This window comes from Oryx dammah, unplaced genomic scaffold (assembly GCF_014754425.2).
Source record: "Oryx dammah isolate SB20612 unplaced genomic scaffold, SCBI_Odam_1.1 HiC_scaffold_13, whole genome shotgun sequence".
Taxonomy (NCBI): Eukaryota; Metazoa; Chordata; class Mammalia; order Artiodactyla; family Bovidae; genus Oryx; species Oryx dammah.
This window is the reverse complement of record NW_024070197.1, coordinates 38,615,355-38,634,198: the sequence shown is the minus strand read 5'-3', so window position 1 is coordinate 38,634,198 and position 18,844 is coordinate 38,615,355. Positions and strand designations below refer to the sequence as shown.

Here is an 18,844-nt window from a genome sequence, read left to right as displayed (position 1 = left end):
CTCGATCACAGGGGCAAAGCATTGCCAGTCATTGAGGCTTGCTCTAACCACATATTTGTTGTTTCAACTCTTTGCGACCCCAAGGGCTGCAGCATGCCAAGCTTCCCTGTCCTTTACTATCTCCTGGAGTTTGCTCAAACTCATGTTCATTGAGTCAGTGACGCTATCCAACCATCTCATCCTTTGTCACCCCCTTCTCCTCCTGCTCTCAATCTTTCTCGGCATCAGAGTCTTTTCCGATGAGTCAGTTCTTCTCATCAGGTGGCCAAATTATTGGAACTTCAGCATCAATCCTTCAAATGAATATTCAGGGTAGATTCCTCTAGGAATGACAGACTTGATCTCCTTGAGTCCAAGAAACTCTCAGGAAGGCTTTTCTTAATTTTCTCTTTCTCTGGTTAAGTTAAAGATCTAACTGATCTACTTTTTGCTTGTTGCTACTTCTATGGAACTATCAGATTGATCTTAACCACTCACCCCAAAGATCTCCACTGTTTTCCACAAAGTCCTTAGGCATGATATCCCCACACTGTTCCAAGTAAAGTTCATTTCTTAGGCCACATTCTTTGTTTTACAGCCTCTCCCCTGCACCATTGCACTGGAGCTGGGCATGGCAACAATGGCCTGCCTTTCCTGTAGTTTCACCCTGCTCTTCAAGCAGGGTGCTGGGTGAGATTGCAGTCCCTGCTCTTCTGAACATATCCCTCATAGCTAGTACTTAATGCTTTAGTTCTTACTTCGTTATATGCATCTCAGGTATTCTCTAATCATCCTCCTCACAAGAGTGTCCACTGATGGTTCTGAATGTATTTTTAGGTCTCCCCACAGTTGTGTGTCATGCTAGACAGATAGTAGGTATGCACTGTATACTTCCTGACAAATTTGTACTGCATTCTGAAAACAAGTTAATAAAAAATTAATTTTATTAGGTTGTCTTAAACTGAATTAAAGTAGCTTCTCAAACCAGAAGAAGACAATCAATAACGGGGGATCTTGTTACAAGCAGCTTCTGATTGGGTAGATGGCCTGAGAGTCTGCATTTTCACCCAGATCCCAGATGATGCCGGTGTCATGAGATGGTGATTCTTTTGTGAAGCAAGGAATCAAAATAACATACTAGGTTAGGAAGAGTCAACATCATAAGATCGTTAGTTCTATTTAAGTTGATCTGTGAAATAACAGTATTCCAATTAAAATAACAAAAGTTTTTGGAAGGTTTAAATAAACTGACTCAAAAATTCTTTTGGAAAAATAGGAAAATTAAAATTCTTAATAAGGAGGAGACTAGCCCTACCAGATACTGAGATGTATCATGAGGTTACAGTATTTAAAACAGGACCATTAAAAAAAAAGACCATGAATAGACTGGAAGATCAAAGAAAAAATATAAGCCAATTGATATAAGTATACATTAATATTGATGCATTTAGTTTATGATAAAATTGACATTGTAATAAAAGACAACAGATTTTTCGGTTAGTAACAATTAACTTGGAACTTATATGTAATGGTGAAATTAATCCAGTCATATCATAAATTTAAATGTAAATAATAAAGCCATTAAAGTCCTAAATTTATATAGTGGGAACATTTTTATTATGATCTTGGAATGGGGAACACATTTAAAATGTAAAGCCCATAAACCATGAAATCAATAAAGTCAACTATATAAAAATAAAAATTTTTCTGCATGACAAAAACCATCATAAGTAAGGCCAAAAGATAAGTAACTGGGAAAATGTTGTATCTAACATCACAAGGTGCTAATTTTCTTAAAACATAAATGCATTTTAGAAATTAATAGGAAAAATCTAACAAAAAGTAGTAAAAATAGGCCAAAGACTTAAACAGTTTACAAAAAAGCTAAAAAATCTCAAACATATTAAAAATGTTCCTCTTCACCTGTAAGGGTCAGAAAAAGTAAAGCTATAGTAAGGTACCATTTTTCCTCCATTAAACTAACAAAGATGAAATAGTAAGATTGTGTTGAGAGAACAGGGGAAACAGGCAGTCTCAAACATTGCTGCAGAAGTATATTGGCTTGATCACTATAATAGAAGGCAAGTTAGCACCATAAATTGTGTACACTCACATGAGTAGGGCAGAGTTTCTCAACTTAGACACTACCGACATTTTGGGTCAGATAATTCTTTGTTGTGGGGTCTGTCCTGTGCATGGTAGGGTATTCAGTAGCATCCCTGACCTCAGCCTACTAGATGCCAGTAGCACTCCCCTAACGATGACAAGCAAAAATGTCTCCAGGCATTGCCAAATGTCTCCTGTGGGGAAATAGCTTCTGGTTGAGAATCACTGCCTTAGAATAAGCAATTTCACTTTCAGTAGCTTATCCTACTGATATATTTGCATTTTTACAAAATGATGTATACCCCAAAGATTTGTAATCACAGCACTGTTTGTTGTAACAAGAGATGGAGAAGCTAAGGACTGGGGTGGGGACTTGTTAAATTATGGTACATCCATACAATGGAAAATTATGCAGCTGTTGAAAAAGAGTAAATTCTTTATGTGCTGATACAGCAGATCCTTCAAGATTTATTGAGGGGGAGAAAAAAGTTGGATAAATAAAAGTGAGTAAAGATCCCCATAAAGCAGCCTGTCAGGAGCGGTGCGCTCTGGAGTGGGTCCTCCTAGATCTCACTTGTTTAATCAAAGAAGAAAACCTTCCTTTGCTTTTGAAGTGAATGCGTTCTCATTCTATTGGCTCCAACAACCCCAGGCAGAAGGACCCTTGTTGGGGCCCCACTCGAAAAGCTCAGCAAAGTGTCTAGGATAAGGAGCTGTCAGAACTTGAAGATCCAGTCCTCTTTCTTCCTGTCCTACAAAACCACCACTAAGGTTTTGGATTTTGGAATGGGTGATGGTGACTTCACGGCTTCTTCAGCTTCTCAAGTATGACAGGGCCAAAGATTATCTTGTACAGAGATTGTACCTCCCAGCTTCCCTACTTGGAGAGAAACAAGTGTGGAAATGGAGCAGCAGAAGTGCCTCTTCTATGATCTAGAAGAGATCTAAGCTGATGCTTCTGGAGAAATCTCTTACAGATAAAAGCTGACAGAGTTGAGACTATATACCCAGCTGGAGACCAGCTTCATGCTAGATGACCTTCTTCATGCAGAGTGTCTCCCCTGGAATGTTGCTGTTCACGGGAGAAGATTTGGATCTGTTTACCAACTACCTGGAGATTTGCTTGAGAAGCTTCTGAGTCTCAGTTTTAAGATGGAGGAGAAAAGAAAAGGAGTAATCTTTAAGGAATACTGATCAACAAGCACTAGTATATTATTGCTGGGCTGTGCTTAGTTGTTCAGTTGTGTCTGACTCTTTGCAATGCCATGGACTGTAGCCTGCCAGGCTCCTCTGTCCATGTGATTCTCCAGGCAAGAATACTGGAGTGGGTTGCCATGCCCTCCTCCAGGGGATTTTTCCATCCCAGGGGTCGAACCCAGGTCTCCCTCATTACAGGTGGATTCTTTACTGTCTGAGCCATCAGGGAAGCCCAAGGATACTGGAGTGGGTAGCCTATGCCTTCTCCTGGAGAACTTCCCGACACAGGAATCGAACCAGGATCTCTTGCATTGCAGATGGGTTCTTTTACCAGTTGAGCTACTGGGGAAGCCCAGTATATTATTGAAGCCAATAAATGCCTCCTTGGTGCCTAGGGCAGGTGAAACAGTGCCATCCACTGGCCGGTTCCCCACACCACAAGATGTCTCCAGGGGGCACATTTGCTGAGTTTATTATTTCAAAGTATCCCAGTGATCCCAGATTTAATATGAGGCTCCCCCTGCTGCTGCTGCTGCTGCTGCTGCTAAGTCGCTGAGATGCCAATTCCTTTTAGGAGAATTTTGTATATTCTAATTTTGCTTTCGCCCCGATTTTTACTTATTGTATTAAAACCAAATTAATTCCAAAAAGGGAAGGAGTTCTTTGGCTTTTGCCTTACTCGTGCACCATACATTTTCATTATTCCTTCCTCTTTCTGGTCCTCATCGGCTTGCAGACATGTTTATATTGCTGAAGGTGTATTGAATTGATACAACTTTGTATGATCATTATTCTTAAAATTTACTGAGTGCTTCTGTGTACCATATCCTGTGCTAAGAGCTGACAGCCACTTAAGAGTTTCACTGGATTCTCATAACCACTATGTAGGTTATCTGATTAGTCTTGTTTTCTAGATGAGGAAACTGAGGCTCAAAGCAGATATTCATAACCATCTACTTTAACATTGAGAAAGTCTGGAATTTGGTAGCAGGTGTTTGAGAGTGATAAAATTTGTGAGATTTCTGTGCAAATCACTTAATGTTTCTGAGTCTCAGATAGTGATTCCTTCCTACCTCCTGGGATCATTGAGAACTGAAAGGAGTTGTGTATGTGAAGGTGCTTGATAAACTGTAGACTTTATTATAGTTCTAACCAATGATTTATATCCCTTCATTAATAATCTTCCTGTTATTGTATTTTTAAAAAGTGAATATAATCGGCTATTCTTTGGGTCAAAAAAAGTAAATATAGAGATTTCTATCCATGCAAACATATCAAGATTGCCAGGAGAAATATCAACAACCTCAGATATGCAGATGACACCACCCTTAAGGCCGAAAGCGAAGAAAAACTAAAGAGCCTCTTGATGAAAGTGAAAGAGGAGAGTGAAACAGTTGGCTTAAAACTCAACATTCAGAAAACAAAGATCATGGCATCCGGTCCCATCACTTCATGGGAAATAGATGGGGAAACAGTGACAGACTTTTTTTTTTGTTGGTGGGGGGCTCCAAAATCACTGCAGATGGTGACTGCGGCCATGAAATTAAAAGATGCTTGCTCCTTGGAAGAAAAGCTATGACCAACATAGATAGCATATAAAAAGCAGAGATATTACTTTGCCCACAAAGGTCCGTCTAGTCAAAGATATGGTCTTTCCAGTAGTCATGTATGGATGTGAGAACTGGACCACAAAGAAAGCTGAGCGCTGAAGAATCGATGCTTTTGAACTGTGGTGCTGGAGAAGACTCTAAAGAGTTCGTTGGACTGCAAGGAGATCCAGCCAGTCCATCCTAAAGAAGATCAGTCCTGGGTGTTCAACGGAAGGACTGATGTTGAAGCTGAAACTCCAATACTTTGGCCACCTGATGCAAAGAACTGACTCATTGGAAAAGACCTTGATGCTTGGCAAGATTGAAGGCGGGAGGAGAAGAGGATGACAAAGGATGAGATGGTTGGATGGCATCACTGACTCAATGGACATGAGTTTGAGCGAGCTCTGGGAGTTGGTGATGGACAAGGAAGCCTGGCGTACTGCAGTCCATGGGGTTGCAAAGATTCGGACACCACTGAGCGACTGAACTGAACTGAGAGATTTCTTGAAGGGTGCAGGAAACCTAAAAGCAGTATATGCTTCTTGGAAGGGGACTTATGCGGCTGGGGACAGGGGTAGGATGGGAGCTTGTCATTGTGTACTTTTATACCATTTGGATTGAATATGTTGCCTATTCAAAACAATTGTTAAAAGGACAATGCTAATTCAAAATCCACTCAAAAAAGGACTAATTTTTATAATAATTAAAAAAAAATTTAAAAAGACAGATTCCTCAAAAAAACAGAATAACCATATGATCCAGCAAGTTGTCTTCGAGGTATATACCCCAAATAATTTGGAAGCAGGAATTTGAACAACAGGTATTTGTACACCCAGGTTTGTAGTAGCATTATTTACAATAGCCAAAATGTAGAAGCAATTCAAATGTCCATTGACAGATGGGTGAATAACCAAAATGAGCTGTACATACATGTAACAGAATTTTATTCATCCTTAGAAAAGAAACAATTTTGACATGTTACAAAATGGATGAACTCTGAAGACATTTACACTAAGTTAAATTAGACAGTCACGCAGGAGCAACTATTGTGTGATTCCACTTATATCTAGAGTAGTCAGATTCATAGAGAATGGGGGAAGGAATCCGTTAGCAGTCCAAGGAACTAAGCTCACTTAAGCCACACAGTGAGACCAAAAAAAATTTTTTTTTAATTCATAGAGACATAAAATAGAATGGTAGTTGTCAGGGCCAGTTAGGGAAGGGTATGGGAAGTTTAGCGTTTAATAGATACCGAGATTCAGTTGGGGAAAATGAAAAACTTCTGCAGACAGATTGTGATGAAGGCTGCAAAACAATTCGAGTACACTGAATGCCATAGAGCTGTACACTTTAAAATGGTTAAAATGGGCAATTTTATGTTATGTATATTTTGCACACACACAAAAAAGCCCGTAAGCAATCAAAAGTAAAGCACATTCCTTAATAAAGGAAGAAAAGGAAGAAGGAAAAAAGGAAGGGAGGAAGAAAGACTGTGTAGACTGAACTTTGTGTTTCTGAACTGGACAAACATGTCAGGATCTGTAAAAAGTCAGAATCTTGTGATTTCACCCACTCCTTTGAAAATGTAAACGTTATTTTTAGAATAACATTGAAAGTAGGGGGAGTTGCCAGGGCCAGTAAGTCCCAGGAGGCTGGAACTGCCAAGGGAGCCCCACGGTCTAATTGGTCCCTTCCCCCACCCAGGACCGGGCCAAGGCCCTGGTTCTGAACAAGCAGCTCCGGAAGCAGCTATCTGAGTTCCGAGCTCCACCGGTGATGATGTACATCCGGGAGAAGATCCGCAACGGGGACCTGGAGAAGACCATCAGGATGTGGGAGAGGAAAGTGGAGATCGCAGAGGTGAGCCCCAAGACCCCCCAGTGTGTCTTATGCACCGCCCCCCCATCTTTTGTTTAGGATTTTGTTTTCTGAGCTAAGAATGCAGGCGTTTGGATGTGTAACGTCTGTGAGAAATCTCAGTCATTGCTTCAACGTTTACACCAAAATAAAAGATGACCTTTTGAAAAAATTTTTTCCTTAAAGCTCCTTTTTCTTGTTAAAGACAGGGCCTTTTCACGTTATCAGGAAGACACTCTGTAGCAATAGTGTGTTTTTAGTTGCTTATTTTCTTATTGAATTCTGGAAGCTTCTGAGTCCCTCTCCCCACCGTGGATAATTAAGTGATTGCTATTTAATACATGGATAAGCCAGGTTTTTAAAAAATGAGATAATAATGGATTTTAATATCACTCAGAAGCTGATTCCATGCATTTACACAGTTGACATGGGTCTTTCCGTTGACTAAGTCCGCAGCCTTTTCATACGGTACAGTGTGCCCGGAAGCCCCCTTGCCCATTGTGAGCTGTGGAGAAGAAAAAGGAAAGTGCAAATGAAACGCTGCCGTCTAAAAAAAAGACAAAAGGGAAGCACTGAGACTGCCACAGGCCAGGCTGCACACACGGGACACTAGAGACATCCTTAGAGCAGCGCAAAAACCCAGTCTTGGAAGCTTCCCACTTGGGAAGCTTAGCGTTCTGGCATGTAAACCCCAGGTACCTTTTCCAGGGTGCTTCTTTCTGCCTTTCCCGTGGTCACTTGGCAGCAGGATAATAAACTAGGGCCCAAACATGGGCCCATCATATCTGGGGCCAAGAAGTAGCAGAGAATCACAGCAGGAGCCTGCAACTTCTCACTTCACAGAACAGAAACAATCTTCCGATGCCCCAAGGTGGCTGGTGGCCACCACTGGCACGCAGACACTGCGCCCAACACAAGGTCATCCTTGCCACCACAGGGCTAGATGCAGGTACGATTGGTACAACCGGTTTGTCTCAAATGACCTTCTCCCCCCTCCCCCTTTCTCCTTTTGTAGATGTCCTTGAAAGGCTACCGCAAAGCTTGGAATAAGATGAAAAACACCAATGCGCAGTTGCAGGCAATTTCCGGCCCTGGGAAATAGCCAGAAGGAAGCTACGGCTGCCGACCAAAAAGTGATCCATTAAAGTTATTAGCTCCTGTCTAAGTCATGGGGTCCGCTCACTGTTCCCTGTGCTGGCTGGGGTCCCCAACTCTCCAGCCAGGCTGCCGGTCACCTCCCAGGCCACCTCAGCCCCCTAGGGAAGTGTTTTCACAGCCTGGCCCCAGGAACCCGTGAAGACTGAAAGAACCACAGGGCACTCTAATGGTTTGACACTTGTTAGCCCACGTTTAGTTCACAAGCACACATGAAAGCGACCTTCCCGCTCGCGGGAGTGGGGCTAGAGGAGAGGGAGCCGGCCCAAGTCTGAGCGCGGGCCTGTCCACGGCCGCCCAGCTGCGCGACTCTCAAAAAGAGACACCGAAACAGCATGGTGAATGCCTGGCACTCAGCGTTCTGAGCTTCCTCTTCGGTTTGGAGGGCTAGCTTCTAGACGAACATCCCATTACCAAAGAAAACGAGCGCAAAGGAAAAATAAGGTAATTTCTTGGGGCTGATGTAACCTGTTCTGGCCTGAAGGGGGCGCATGCGCCATGAACTCCCCACCATAGTAGTCATAGTACGTGGGCTGGATGGCCATCTCAGACCTGCCTGGCTCCCTCCGCCCCTTTTCCCGGAAGTCTAGACTCATTTGAGTGCCATTGTCTGGCAGGGAACGTGTGGAATGCACGGTGGACCTTTCTTGTCCTTGGAAGGATAGTCGGGGCCACGCAAGCTGGCTCAGCCCAGCCTGTTTTCTCTGTGTCACGAGATCACGTGATGAGTAGCTGGGTAAAGGACTGGGGTTCTCCCAATGATGGAAGGAAGACAGGGGAGAGCTGGTCTTCCTGGTTTTGGACGTGATCCAGTCGCTGTAGTCTTCCACCCTGATGTACAGGAACAGGCCCGGGCATTTCTCCCCTCCTTGGGACAGGATTCCTCTCAGCACCCACAGACTCATTTCCTTCAGCTGGCACATCATTGGGTTTCCTGGGTCCCCCTGTGATAAAGGACAGAAAGCTTCAGGTCTTAGGAAAAAACTTGTTTTCTCTCTCTCTTTGTAAAAAATATGTCCTAGTGCTATTTACTCTCTGTTCTAGAAAAGTTTTACACTATTCTGGCCTGTTCTGGCTGGTTCTCACTAGAAATGAGGTAAATTATAAGATACTGTTTCTAATCTAGGCCACTGTCCCCACAAATTCCAACAAGATGACTTTTCCTTTTATCATACAAATTGAAGGCCCCTGCAGTTTGCCTGTAGCTTCCTGGTTCCCACTTCATTTTCTTGCCCCTTTCTAGGACTTTGAATAAACCCACCCTCTCTCTGGTTTCTCACTCCTCAAGTGTTATTTTGTTGCTTTCTGGCCTGGAATGGGCCCGTTTTTCCCCTTCTCTTCTCTGTTTTGTTTAGATTTAAGCTGCTCACACCCACCCACAGTCCAGCTAGGGTCAGAGTCAGACTAGTGGGGGAGCACATATGCCACCAGGCTGGACTCAGATTTATCAGCCTGGCGACTGTCAGCCAGGCACCCTGCCCCCGCCATCCCCATCCAAGACTCTAGAGAGCTGTCCTCCTGGCTTCGGGAGCTCTGCCCTGCAGACCCGATCTCCCTTCAGGGGAGTGGGCAGGAGCCTGACACACCTGGCTGGAGCTGTAACCCTGGCAGGCTACCTGATTCTCTGAGCTAAACTGGGGACTCAGTCCACCTCTGTAACACCAGCAGAGGTCCTAGCACAGTGCCTGACCTACAGGATGCCCTCAGTAAACAATTAGCTGCTATTACCCTGGTGTCGAGAAAAGGCCATCGTTTTTACATGAAAAACAAATGTGGAAAAAGAAACAAGGCAGCAACTAGGAATAATTTATCTTAACTGTACTCCCCTGCCCCCATCCCCCAGGCCTCCTCTTAAAGGAATACCTGCTCCCCAGCCCTGGCCCGTGGTCCATCTTGGTCCAGGCGGGAGTGGGTTTATCATCGAAGGCTGGGCGATTACACTTTACTCTCACTATTTGGACTGAAGCATGGGGGAGGGGGCTTACAGTTGACAATGGCAAACAGTCTGAACAGACTGAACCATGAGAGTCAGAGAGGCGCAAAAGTGGTCACGGCAGTCCCTGCCCATCCCCAGGCCTCGGTGCCCGAGCCTTCTTGGGTGTCTATACACTTGCAGCCTCTTTCACTGAACCCTCCTTTTTCTGAGGAAGCCATGCCAGAACAGAAATGAATAGGAGAAGGCAAGAGCCACTCCGCAAGCAGGGCCAGGGGAGGCTTGCTCGGCAAGGCTGCCATAATTCCCTGGTTATCTCACGGCCACACAGACGTGAGGATAACATTCTGGATTTCATTCTGTGCCTCTCATCAGATGGAACGGGGTGCTTGAGTGTGGAACTCTTAATTTTTCAGCCTTTCACACTCTACTGTTTTCATCCCTTGCTGCCAAACAGCAGAAGGTAGAAACTTCATCCCAGAGCTCTGGCCAGTCCTCCTGGGACTGGTGAACAGGCTCTTTCGTTTGCACCCTGTTGTGTCTGCCTGGGGGCACAGAGGGTTTCTGGCCAATCATGGAGTAATCTCCACTGTGTTCACCAGACCCATTTCCAGTTTGTTTTAACTGTGCTTTTACAGCTTGAGGAAGAAAAGGAATGCAATTCAGGACAAATAGTTTGACAAATGATTGTGTGGTCACCATCCCTGGCTCTTGGGTGGTTTTGCAAGCTGCTGTTCCACTCAGGTGTAGAGTGCAACTGCTTTTTCTCTTCTCCATAACCTGTAAGGCTGAGACCTCTGCAGCTCAAGCAATGGAGACAAAAAGTACCAGCTGCTCCTCTGGAGCAGTCTAACCTCATCTCCTGGGGGGAGTGACCCTTTCATTGGGCGATCCTCAACCTCAACATTCAGCAAAAGCCCTAACAGTTTGGGAAGAAGAAGGGGTGAATTCAGAGTAATTTTGCTTTTGTTGGATCTCTGGGGACTCATTAGAGCAGACACTGAAAAGTGAAAGTGAAAGTCGCTCAGTCGTGTCCGACTCTTTGAGACCCCATGGACTATACAGTCCATGCCATGGAGTTCTCCAGGCCAGAATACTGGAGTGGGTAGCCTTTCCCTTCTCCAGCAGATCTTCCCGACCCAGGAATTGAAGCGGGGTCTCCTGCATTGCAGGTGGATTCTTTACCAACTGAGCTATCTGGGAAGCCCAGAGCAGACACTGAACCTGGGTGAATTATTCTACATGTGAGAAGTGTGGCTTTGAGGACCCCTGGACACTAGAACACAATTCCTGGGACTCTAGCTAGACAAGGCACTATTTTTTTTTTTTTCTAATGGTCTGAGACAGTTTGTAAGCATAATTCTAAAAAGCAAAGGATTGTGTACAGGTATGCTGCAGTTAAAAACCAATCTGAATTTTGTGGGTGGTTTAAACACGTGATCATTTAGACTGTAAGCAGTTTGTGTGCTGTGTACTAAGTCATTTCAGTCGTGTCTGACTCTCTGCAACCCCATGGACTGTAGCCCACCAGGTTTCTCTGTCCGTGGGGATTCTCCAGGCAAGAATACTGGAGTGGGTTGCCATATCCTCCTCTAGGGGATCTTCTCGACTCAGGGATCAAACTGGAGTTTCCTGCATTACAGCGGATTCTTTACTGCTGAACCACTGGGGAAGCCTATAAGGAGTTTACCATATTCCTATGCATCTAAGATTCTCTTGAAACTTTCTATCTTTGAAATGGAATGTGTCTTTTAATCAGTTGATTCCAGAATTTCTATGCACTTTTCTTCCAGCATTTTTTCCTTCTCAATGTTACATAAAATAATAGTGTGCTCTACAACTGATAGCATCTGGATCTGAAGTGTGGCTCTAGATCGGCGGAGTGGCTGATGGCAGGATTTTGTTAAGTAGCTACATCTTCTTCTGCATTTTAACACATTCTCTAAGAAGTTGCTACAATCCCACATCTGACAGAGCTCAGTACAATGTCGGTTCAGTTGCTCAGTCGGTCCGACTCTTTGAGACCCCACGGACTACATTGTAGTACAATGTAGAACACTCGATAAACGTTAAACCAGCGTTGGCAGGGCAAACTTATTGTCTGGTGAAAGGCAGTCCTTCATGCTTTTGCAATGAAATGACTTTGAGAAAGAATTGTCCACATCTAAGTATTTTTTTCCCTTTCTCTTAAAAAACTTTCCCTTAGCCCTCTGAAAAAATTTTTCCCACTGGGGAATCCTGAAGACTATTTTGAGAAAAGTGGTTGATGAAGTAGAGGAGGGAAACTTTGTCTGGAAGTCTGGCAGACCTGGGTTCTCGTCTTTAATGTTTATTAACTGTGTGGCCCTGGTAAGCCACGCTTTTCCCAGGTACAGATATGAGGGCATTTGTGAATTCTGTGCATTTCCCTGAGGCAGTAGGACAGCCCACATTCAGGTAGAGGGCAGGGCTTCTTATCGGAAAAAAGAAACCCAGTGACTGATGAGCAATAGCATCAGTCTAGGTTCCAAAGAAGCCAAATAGAGTGAGCCTGGGCTGTAAGCACACTCAACACATATCCCCATGTGTGGCTGGGACTCATTCTTTCAAACTTTTAGCTCATGAAAAATCATGTTACTTAGCTATACTTAGTATGTCACACCGACAATGGTGACTGGTTAGTCCATTCAGCACATGGTTATGGAGCTTTTGATTATTATTTTACTTTTTATTATGTATTTCTTCTTCTTCTTATTGAGTTAGTGAGCTTGTTTGCCAAGTGCTGCTCATCCTAGAGATATCTGTGAATCCCAAGTGACAGTCCCTGACCACATGCAGCTCACCATCCAGCCAGGGGGTGTCCCCAACCCTCCCCATGAAGTAACCTCTGCTTACTCTCAGCTTCTAGTCCACCGTGTCCTTACCAAGCAGACGGCGTCAGTCTCCATCTCTAGGTGGTTGCCACATCCTGTTTTCTGCCCTGTGTTTAAGGGACACAAGTCACTGTCTTTCACGGAGATTTTCCTCAGGATACTCATGGTCATGTGATTTCCTGTCTGGACCATGCAACAGAGAGCCCAAGAGTTATTAACAGGAAGACATCCCCCAGGTCAACTCAGCTACAACTCACATATCTAGATGGGAGTCAGTAAAAAGTGTTCTAATAAACCCCCTTTTCCTCACAGAAATCACAGCCCGCGTCTGGCTTTTTACTGAAGACTACCTTTGTGAAAGCAAAGAGCCTGAATGTGAAAGCAGGCAGAGAACGTTTACCCTTTCTTTGCTTTTCCTTGTTTGCTTCCCAAGAATCAGAGCAAACAAGGATGGCTCAGAGAAGAGGACTGGAAGCTCTGGTTCAGGGAATGATGTCCCCTCGCCCCTCAGTAACCCTGCAGTCATTTCAGGCGTTCGCTACCCATGTATGTCCAATTTTGGTGTAAGGATAAAAGAAGAAGGACCAAATGTAAAAGTGACCTCAAAGAGGGCAAGCGCTGGGAATCCTGACCGGTTCAGTGGGGGTTCCAGCCCAACTCCAGAACCTCAGGCCACCTGAATTATTGAGCTAAGCCCTGGAATGGTTCATCCTGGTCACCCCACCGCTGGCACACACACAGCCTCCTCTAGGAGAAGGAAGCCATTAACTGCAGACGTGGGGTTCCATCCTGCCACCCAGCAGTTCAGCAGGAGTGGCGGCCTGTTCAGCTTTCTGCCGAGGAAGCAGATGGGCCGGACCAGGCTGTTGAACTGCATCGCCGTGTCTGTCTTCAGGAGGGCTATGTTATTTCTCATTGTCTTATTGTCGAAGTCCTCATGGATGATTATGGTGTTGATAGGATACTCCTCATGAGCAATCAGTTTTGCATCCATCTTAGCTATACCAGTTATAGCCACAGCATCCTTCCTGGAGAGAGACAACAAGGAGGTCTTGAGAAGCTGAGGCACCGAGGAAGCTTCGCACTTGCCTGTTTTCATGTTTATTGATTTTTCAGCTCCATCCAACTCATCTTCCTAGGGCTACTTTTTACTCACCTTTTTGAACCATGTCCCCAGGAAATTTTTTTTTCATTTTATTGAAATTGATTTACAATGTTGTATTAGTTTCTGGTATACAGAAAAGTGATTCAGTTTATATATATATATAATATATAATATTTTATATATTATATACATGAAATATATTTCATAGATTATATATGAAATACATGAAACATTCATATATTATATATGAAATATATTTCATACATATAAAATGTATTCCATATATTATATACAATATATTACAATAATATATTTTATTTTTCATATTCTTTTCCATTATGACTTTTCACAAGATATTGAATATAGCTCCCTACGCTATACGGTAAGATCTTGTCGTTTATCGATTTTATAGTAGTTTGTCAGGAAATCATTTCTGAACCCCTACACTTGTGCCATCATCCTTTGAAGATTCTTCTATCTTACAAGCATATAGCCTACCACCTGAAGATAATCTGGTATGTTATGGCTGATTATCTTTCTTCTGCTGCTGCTAAGTCACTTCAGTCGTGTCTGACTCTGTGCGACCCCATAGACGGCAGCCTGCCAGGCTCCCCTGTCCCTGGGATTCTCCAGGCAAGAACATTGGAGTGGGTGGCCATTTCCTTCTCCAATGCATGAAAGTGAAAAGTGAAAGTGAAGTCCTGTCCTACTCTTAGTGGCCTCGTGGACTGCAGCCTACCAGCTTCCTCCGTCCATGAGATTTTCCAGGCAAGAGTACTGGAGTGGGGTGCCATCGCCTTCTCTGATCTTTATTCTATGCTTATTTATTTATGGGTCTAAAATTAAAATGAAAGAAAAACTTTTAAAGCCATAGGTTGGAGTAATAATGTAAACCCTGGCAATAATCAAATGGTGTAACAAAAACTGAAAAGAAAGCAGAGGTGGGTTGTATACACCAATTTTCTCACCTTTCATGGGAGTCTAAACTGTTATTTATTTACAGCTAATATATGAAATAACAAAAGTGTGCAGACATTAAAGTACATAAATAACCTATTAACATTGAGTGGTCGTGAGGCGAGAAGGAAAGAGTGAAAAGATACGAATTCTGGCATCAGCCATGGGAGAGTCTTGAGAGGATGATCCAGAGAGAAACAGAAGACTTGGGTATTTTCCATGAAATTGTAACTCTAAGATGAACACATTTGTAAGAAAACAAATTCAAGCTTTCCAAATCTGTTAGAAGAGACCTATGAAACAAAGCCATATAACGAAAACAGAAAGCAAGAAAAACAGAACTCATAATCTAAAAACAAGAAGCAGGAGTTTTATTCTGAATATCAAAGCAGAAGAGCATGCAACAAGACAAAGAAAGGCTTCTTGTGGTGATAAGGAATTCGATCTACAATGAAGAATTTATTGCAACAAGCGACACAATATTCATGAATTAAATTCCAGGAAATAGAAGGAGAAAAAGCCAGGAGTTTGTTGTAATTTGCCTTGGTCAGCCCAGGAAAGATCAAGTAGACTTCATGCTCCAATTTTATATATTAAATTATATTCCAAGGACAGAGGGGAGCTTTTAAATTTACTTATGGAAAATAGTCACATGGACCACGTAGTAGACCACAAAGACAACATGAACGAATTCCTTAATAGATCACCTTTACGTCTAACTCAAAATTAAATCATGTTGGAAAACAAAGCAAAGCATCCTATCGCCTGGATATTTTAAAATGGTCTTTAATAAAACCCAGAGTCAAAAAGGAAATCAACTGAACCAGCAGATCAGATAGAAAATAGCAGTAGTGAAAACACTATGTAGAAAACAACCTGTCTGGAGGGCAATATATATAGCACATATAGTGGTTTGTTTTTTTTTTAAATCTGGTTTAAAGAATGTCCATTTACTGTAAACCATTTGGAGAATACAGAGAAGTTCAAAGAAGAAAACAGGAATCATGGGTGCTCTGAGCATCCAGAGATGGGCACTCTTCAAGTGTTTGTGTATTTCCTTCAAGCCTTTTCTCTCTGTGCGTATATTTTTGGCAGTCTCATGGTTGGGAAGATTCCCTGGAGAAGGAAATGGCAACCCACTCCAGTACTCTTGCCTTGAAAATCCCATGGACAGAGAAGCTTGGTGCAGGCTACTATCCATGGGGTCGCAAAGAGTTGGGCATGACTGAGCGACTTCACTTTCTTTCTTTCACTTTCATGGTTAAGGTCTGAGGTTTAGGTGTTTTAAACTTATCCTAAGCTAGTGGAGGTGATGGAATTCCAGCTGAGCTATTTCAAATCCTGAAACATGATGCTGTGAAAGTGTTGCACTCAATATGTCAACAAATTTGGAAAACTCAGCAGTGGCCACAGGACTGGAAAAGGTCCGTTTTCATTCCAATCCCAAAGAAAGGCAATGCCAAAGAATGCTCAAACTACCGCACAAATGCACTCATCTCACATGCTAATAAAGTAATGCTCAAAATTCTCCAAGCCAGGCTTAAGCAGTACATGATCTGTGAACTTCCAGATGTTCAAGCTGATTTTAGAAAAGGCAGAAGAACCAGAGATCAAATTGCCAACATCTGCTGGATCACTGAAAAAGCAAGAAATTTCCAGAAAAACATGTATTTCTGCTTTCTTGACTATGTCAAAGCCTTTGACTGTGTGGATCACAATAAACTGTGGAAAATTCTGAAAGAGATGGGAATACCAGACCACCTGACCTGCCTCTTGAGAAAGCTGTATGCAGGTGAGGAAGCAACAGTTAGAACTGGACATGGAATAACAGACTGGTTCCAAATAGGAAAAGGAGTATGTCAAGGCTGTATATTGTCACCCTGATTATTTAACTTCGATGCAGAGTCCATCATGAGAAACACTGGGCTAGAAGAAGCACAAGCTGGAATCAAGATTGCTGGGAGAAATGTCAATAACCTCAGATAAGCAGATGACATCACCTTTATGGCAGAAAGTGAAGAGGAACTAAAAAGCCTCTTGATGAAAGTAAAAGAGGAGAGTGAAAAAGTTGGCTTAAAGCTCAACATTCAGAAAACGAAGATCATGGAATCTGGTCCCATCACTTCATGGCAAATAGATGGGGAAACAGTGGAAACAGGGTCAGACTTTATTTTTGAGGGCTCCAAAATCACTGCAGATGGTGACTGCAGCCATGAAATTAAAAGACACTTACTCCTTGGAAGGAAAGTTATGACCAACCTAGATAACATATTCAAAAGCAGAGACATTACTTTGCCAACAAAGGTCCGTCTAGTCAAGGCTATGGTTTTTCCAGTGGTCATGTATGGATATGAGAGTTGGACTGTGAAGAAGGCTGAGCGCCGAAGAATTAATGCTTTTGAACTGTGGTGTTGGAGAAGACTGTTGAGAGTCCCTTGGACTGCAAGGAGATCCAACCAGTCCATTCTAAAGGAGATTGGTCCTGGGATTTCTTTGGAAGAAATGATGCTAAAGCTGAAACTCCAGTACTTTGGCCACCTCATGAGAAAAATTGACTCATTGGAAAAGACTCTGACGCTGGGAGGGATTGGGGGCAGGAGGAGAAGGGGACGACAGAGGATGAGATGGCTGGATGGCATCACAGACTCGATGGACGCGAGTCTGAGTGAACTCCGGGAGATGGTGATGAACAGGGAGGCCTGGCGTGCTGCAGTTCATGGGATCGCAAAGAGTCAGACATGACTGAGCGGCTGAACTGAACTATCAATTCCCTTAACAAGACTCCTTGTTAGGACTCTGATCAGTTCCCTTAAGAAGATAAGCAGTAAGGACCTTTAGTGTCAAGAGTCAGTGCCTTTGTGATTGTAGTACATAAAGCGGGAGCCAATATCCTTCCTAGAGAGGATGGCGAGCGCATCCTTTCATTCCACAGTGGTGCAGCTGTTAGTCCTTACCACAGAGAAGACACAGACTGCGCCGACCTTGGCAGCTGGTGGTTTTAGGACCCCCAAGCTCACGGCAAGCCCTGAGCTGGTAAAAAAAAAAAAAAAAAAGCCGTGTTGCCCTGACACCAGGAATCCACCTTCCAGGCTTCCCCAAGCTGAGTAGGAAGCAGAGTCCCCCGCATCCCGCCCCACCTCGGTGGGCTGTGTCAGCTCCAAAGCTGGGGTACTGGCCTGTTCTGAAAGGTGGACGCGATGCTGAGGATCCAGAACTCACTGAGGATGCTGCCGAAAGTCAGATGGGTGTACTGGGAATCCTGCAGTGACACCACCCATGGGAACTCCTGCTCTTCGACCAAACCCTCCTCGGAAGTGACCGCAATGTTGCTTTTCTGGATGCCGCAACCTGCAGGGGGTGTGCAGGGGCCTGACTGCCGGGCAAGCAGCTGGAGGCCTGTGGCCGCCACTACCACTGCCACATCAGACCTCAGGACCTGCTCGCTCTCCTGCCGTTTCCCCCACTTCTTCTGGCTCGCCGTAACCATACCACCCTCATTTATTTTCCTAGGAGGTCTTCTTCCCCATCAAAGACCCTTGGTGACATCTTTGAATCTGAAAATGTTAGGCTAGCGATGATCACTCTCATCTATTGCAAGCTTAGCACTTGGCAGATTTGTTGTTTGTTTAGTCACTAAGTTGGGGCCAACTCTTTGTGACCCCATGGACTGTAGCCTGCCAGGCTCCTCTATCCACGGGATTTTTCCAGGCAAGAATACTAGAATGGGTTGCCATTTCCTTCTCCAAGGGATCTTCCTGACCCAGGGATTGAACCCACATTAGCAGGCAGATTCTTTACCACTGGGGGCTTCCAGGTGGCTCAGTGAAAAAGAATTCCCTTCCTTTTCCACCAGGGAAGTCCCACTTAGCTTATCCTAAGCTGTTTATCTGAAATCTTTCATATATATCAGCAGTTCTTAAAGTGTAGTCTGGGATCTTTGGGAGTCCTCAAGACCCTTTCTGGGGTCTGCCAAGTTAAAACTATTATCTGGACACCATGTTCCAAGTCCAGTTGGCCCCTATGCATTGGGACTTGGGGAGAGCCACTCACCTCTCTGGGCTTCAGTTTCCTTTTACGAGAGGTGGGGTAACACACACCTCTCACAAGAGGA

At 43.8% G+C, this 18,844-nt stretch overlaps 2 protein-coding genes across 4 annotated transcripts in view; one reads left to right on the top strand and one right to left on the bottom strand.

Annotated features, from left to right (window-relative positions):
- The window catches only part of CCDC113 (coiled-coil domain containing 113), a 31,644-nt gene extending 23,748 nt beyond the window's left edge, over nucleotides 1-7,896 (top strand). For all 3 annotated transcript variants that reach the window (XM_040253878.1, XM_040253877.1, XM_040253879.1), the window contains exons 8-9: nucleotides 6,579-6,734; nucleotides 7,747-7,896. In XM_040253878.1, the coding sequence (XP_040109812.1) occupies nucleotides 6,579-6,734; nucleotides 7,747-7,833 (243 nt within the window). In that variant the 3' untranslated portion in view covers nucleotides 7,834-7,896. The remainder of the gene's footprint in view (nucleotides 1-6,578; nucleotides 6,735-7,746) is intronic.
- Nucleotides 7,859-13,699, bottom strand: PRSS54 (serine protease 54). Its single transcript, XM_040253881.1, has 3 exons — nucleotides 13,441-13,699; nucleotides 12,723-12,854; nucleotides 7,859-8,830 (listed from the first exon to the last, which is right to left on the bottom strand). The coding sequence occupies exons 1-3, from the start codon at nucleotides 13,663-13,665 to the stop codon at nucleotides 8,297-8,299; spliced, it is 891 nt and encodes a 296-aa protein (XP_040109815.1). The 5' UTR covers nucleotides 13,666-13,699; the 3' UTR covers nucleotides 7,859-8,296.
- Between the last annotated feature and the right edge of the window lie 5,145 nt (nucleotides 13,700-18,844).

What these genes read in the sequence shown, in the direction of transcription:
- PRSS54 (XM_040253881.1), bottom strand. Translation starts at nt 13,665, where the DNA reads ATGGATGCAAAACTGATTGCTCATGAGGAGTATCCTATCAACACCATA. An exon ending in GATGGAACCCCACGTCTGCA is followed by an intron (nt 12,855 to 13,440) that starts GTTAATGGCTTC and finishes TGCATGGTCCAG; the next exon opens with ACAGGAAATCACATGACCAT. An exon ending in AGACTGACGCCGTCTGCTTG is followed by an intron (nt 8,831 to 12,722) that starts GTAAGGACACGG and finishes CCTTTATCACAG; the next exon opens with GGGGACCCAGGAAACCCAAT.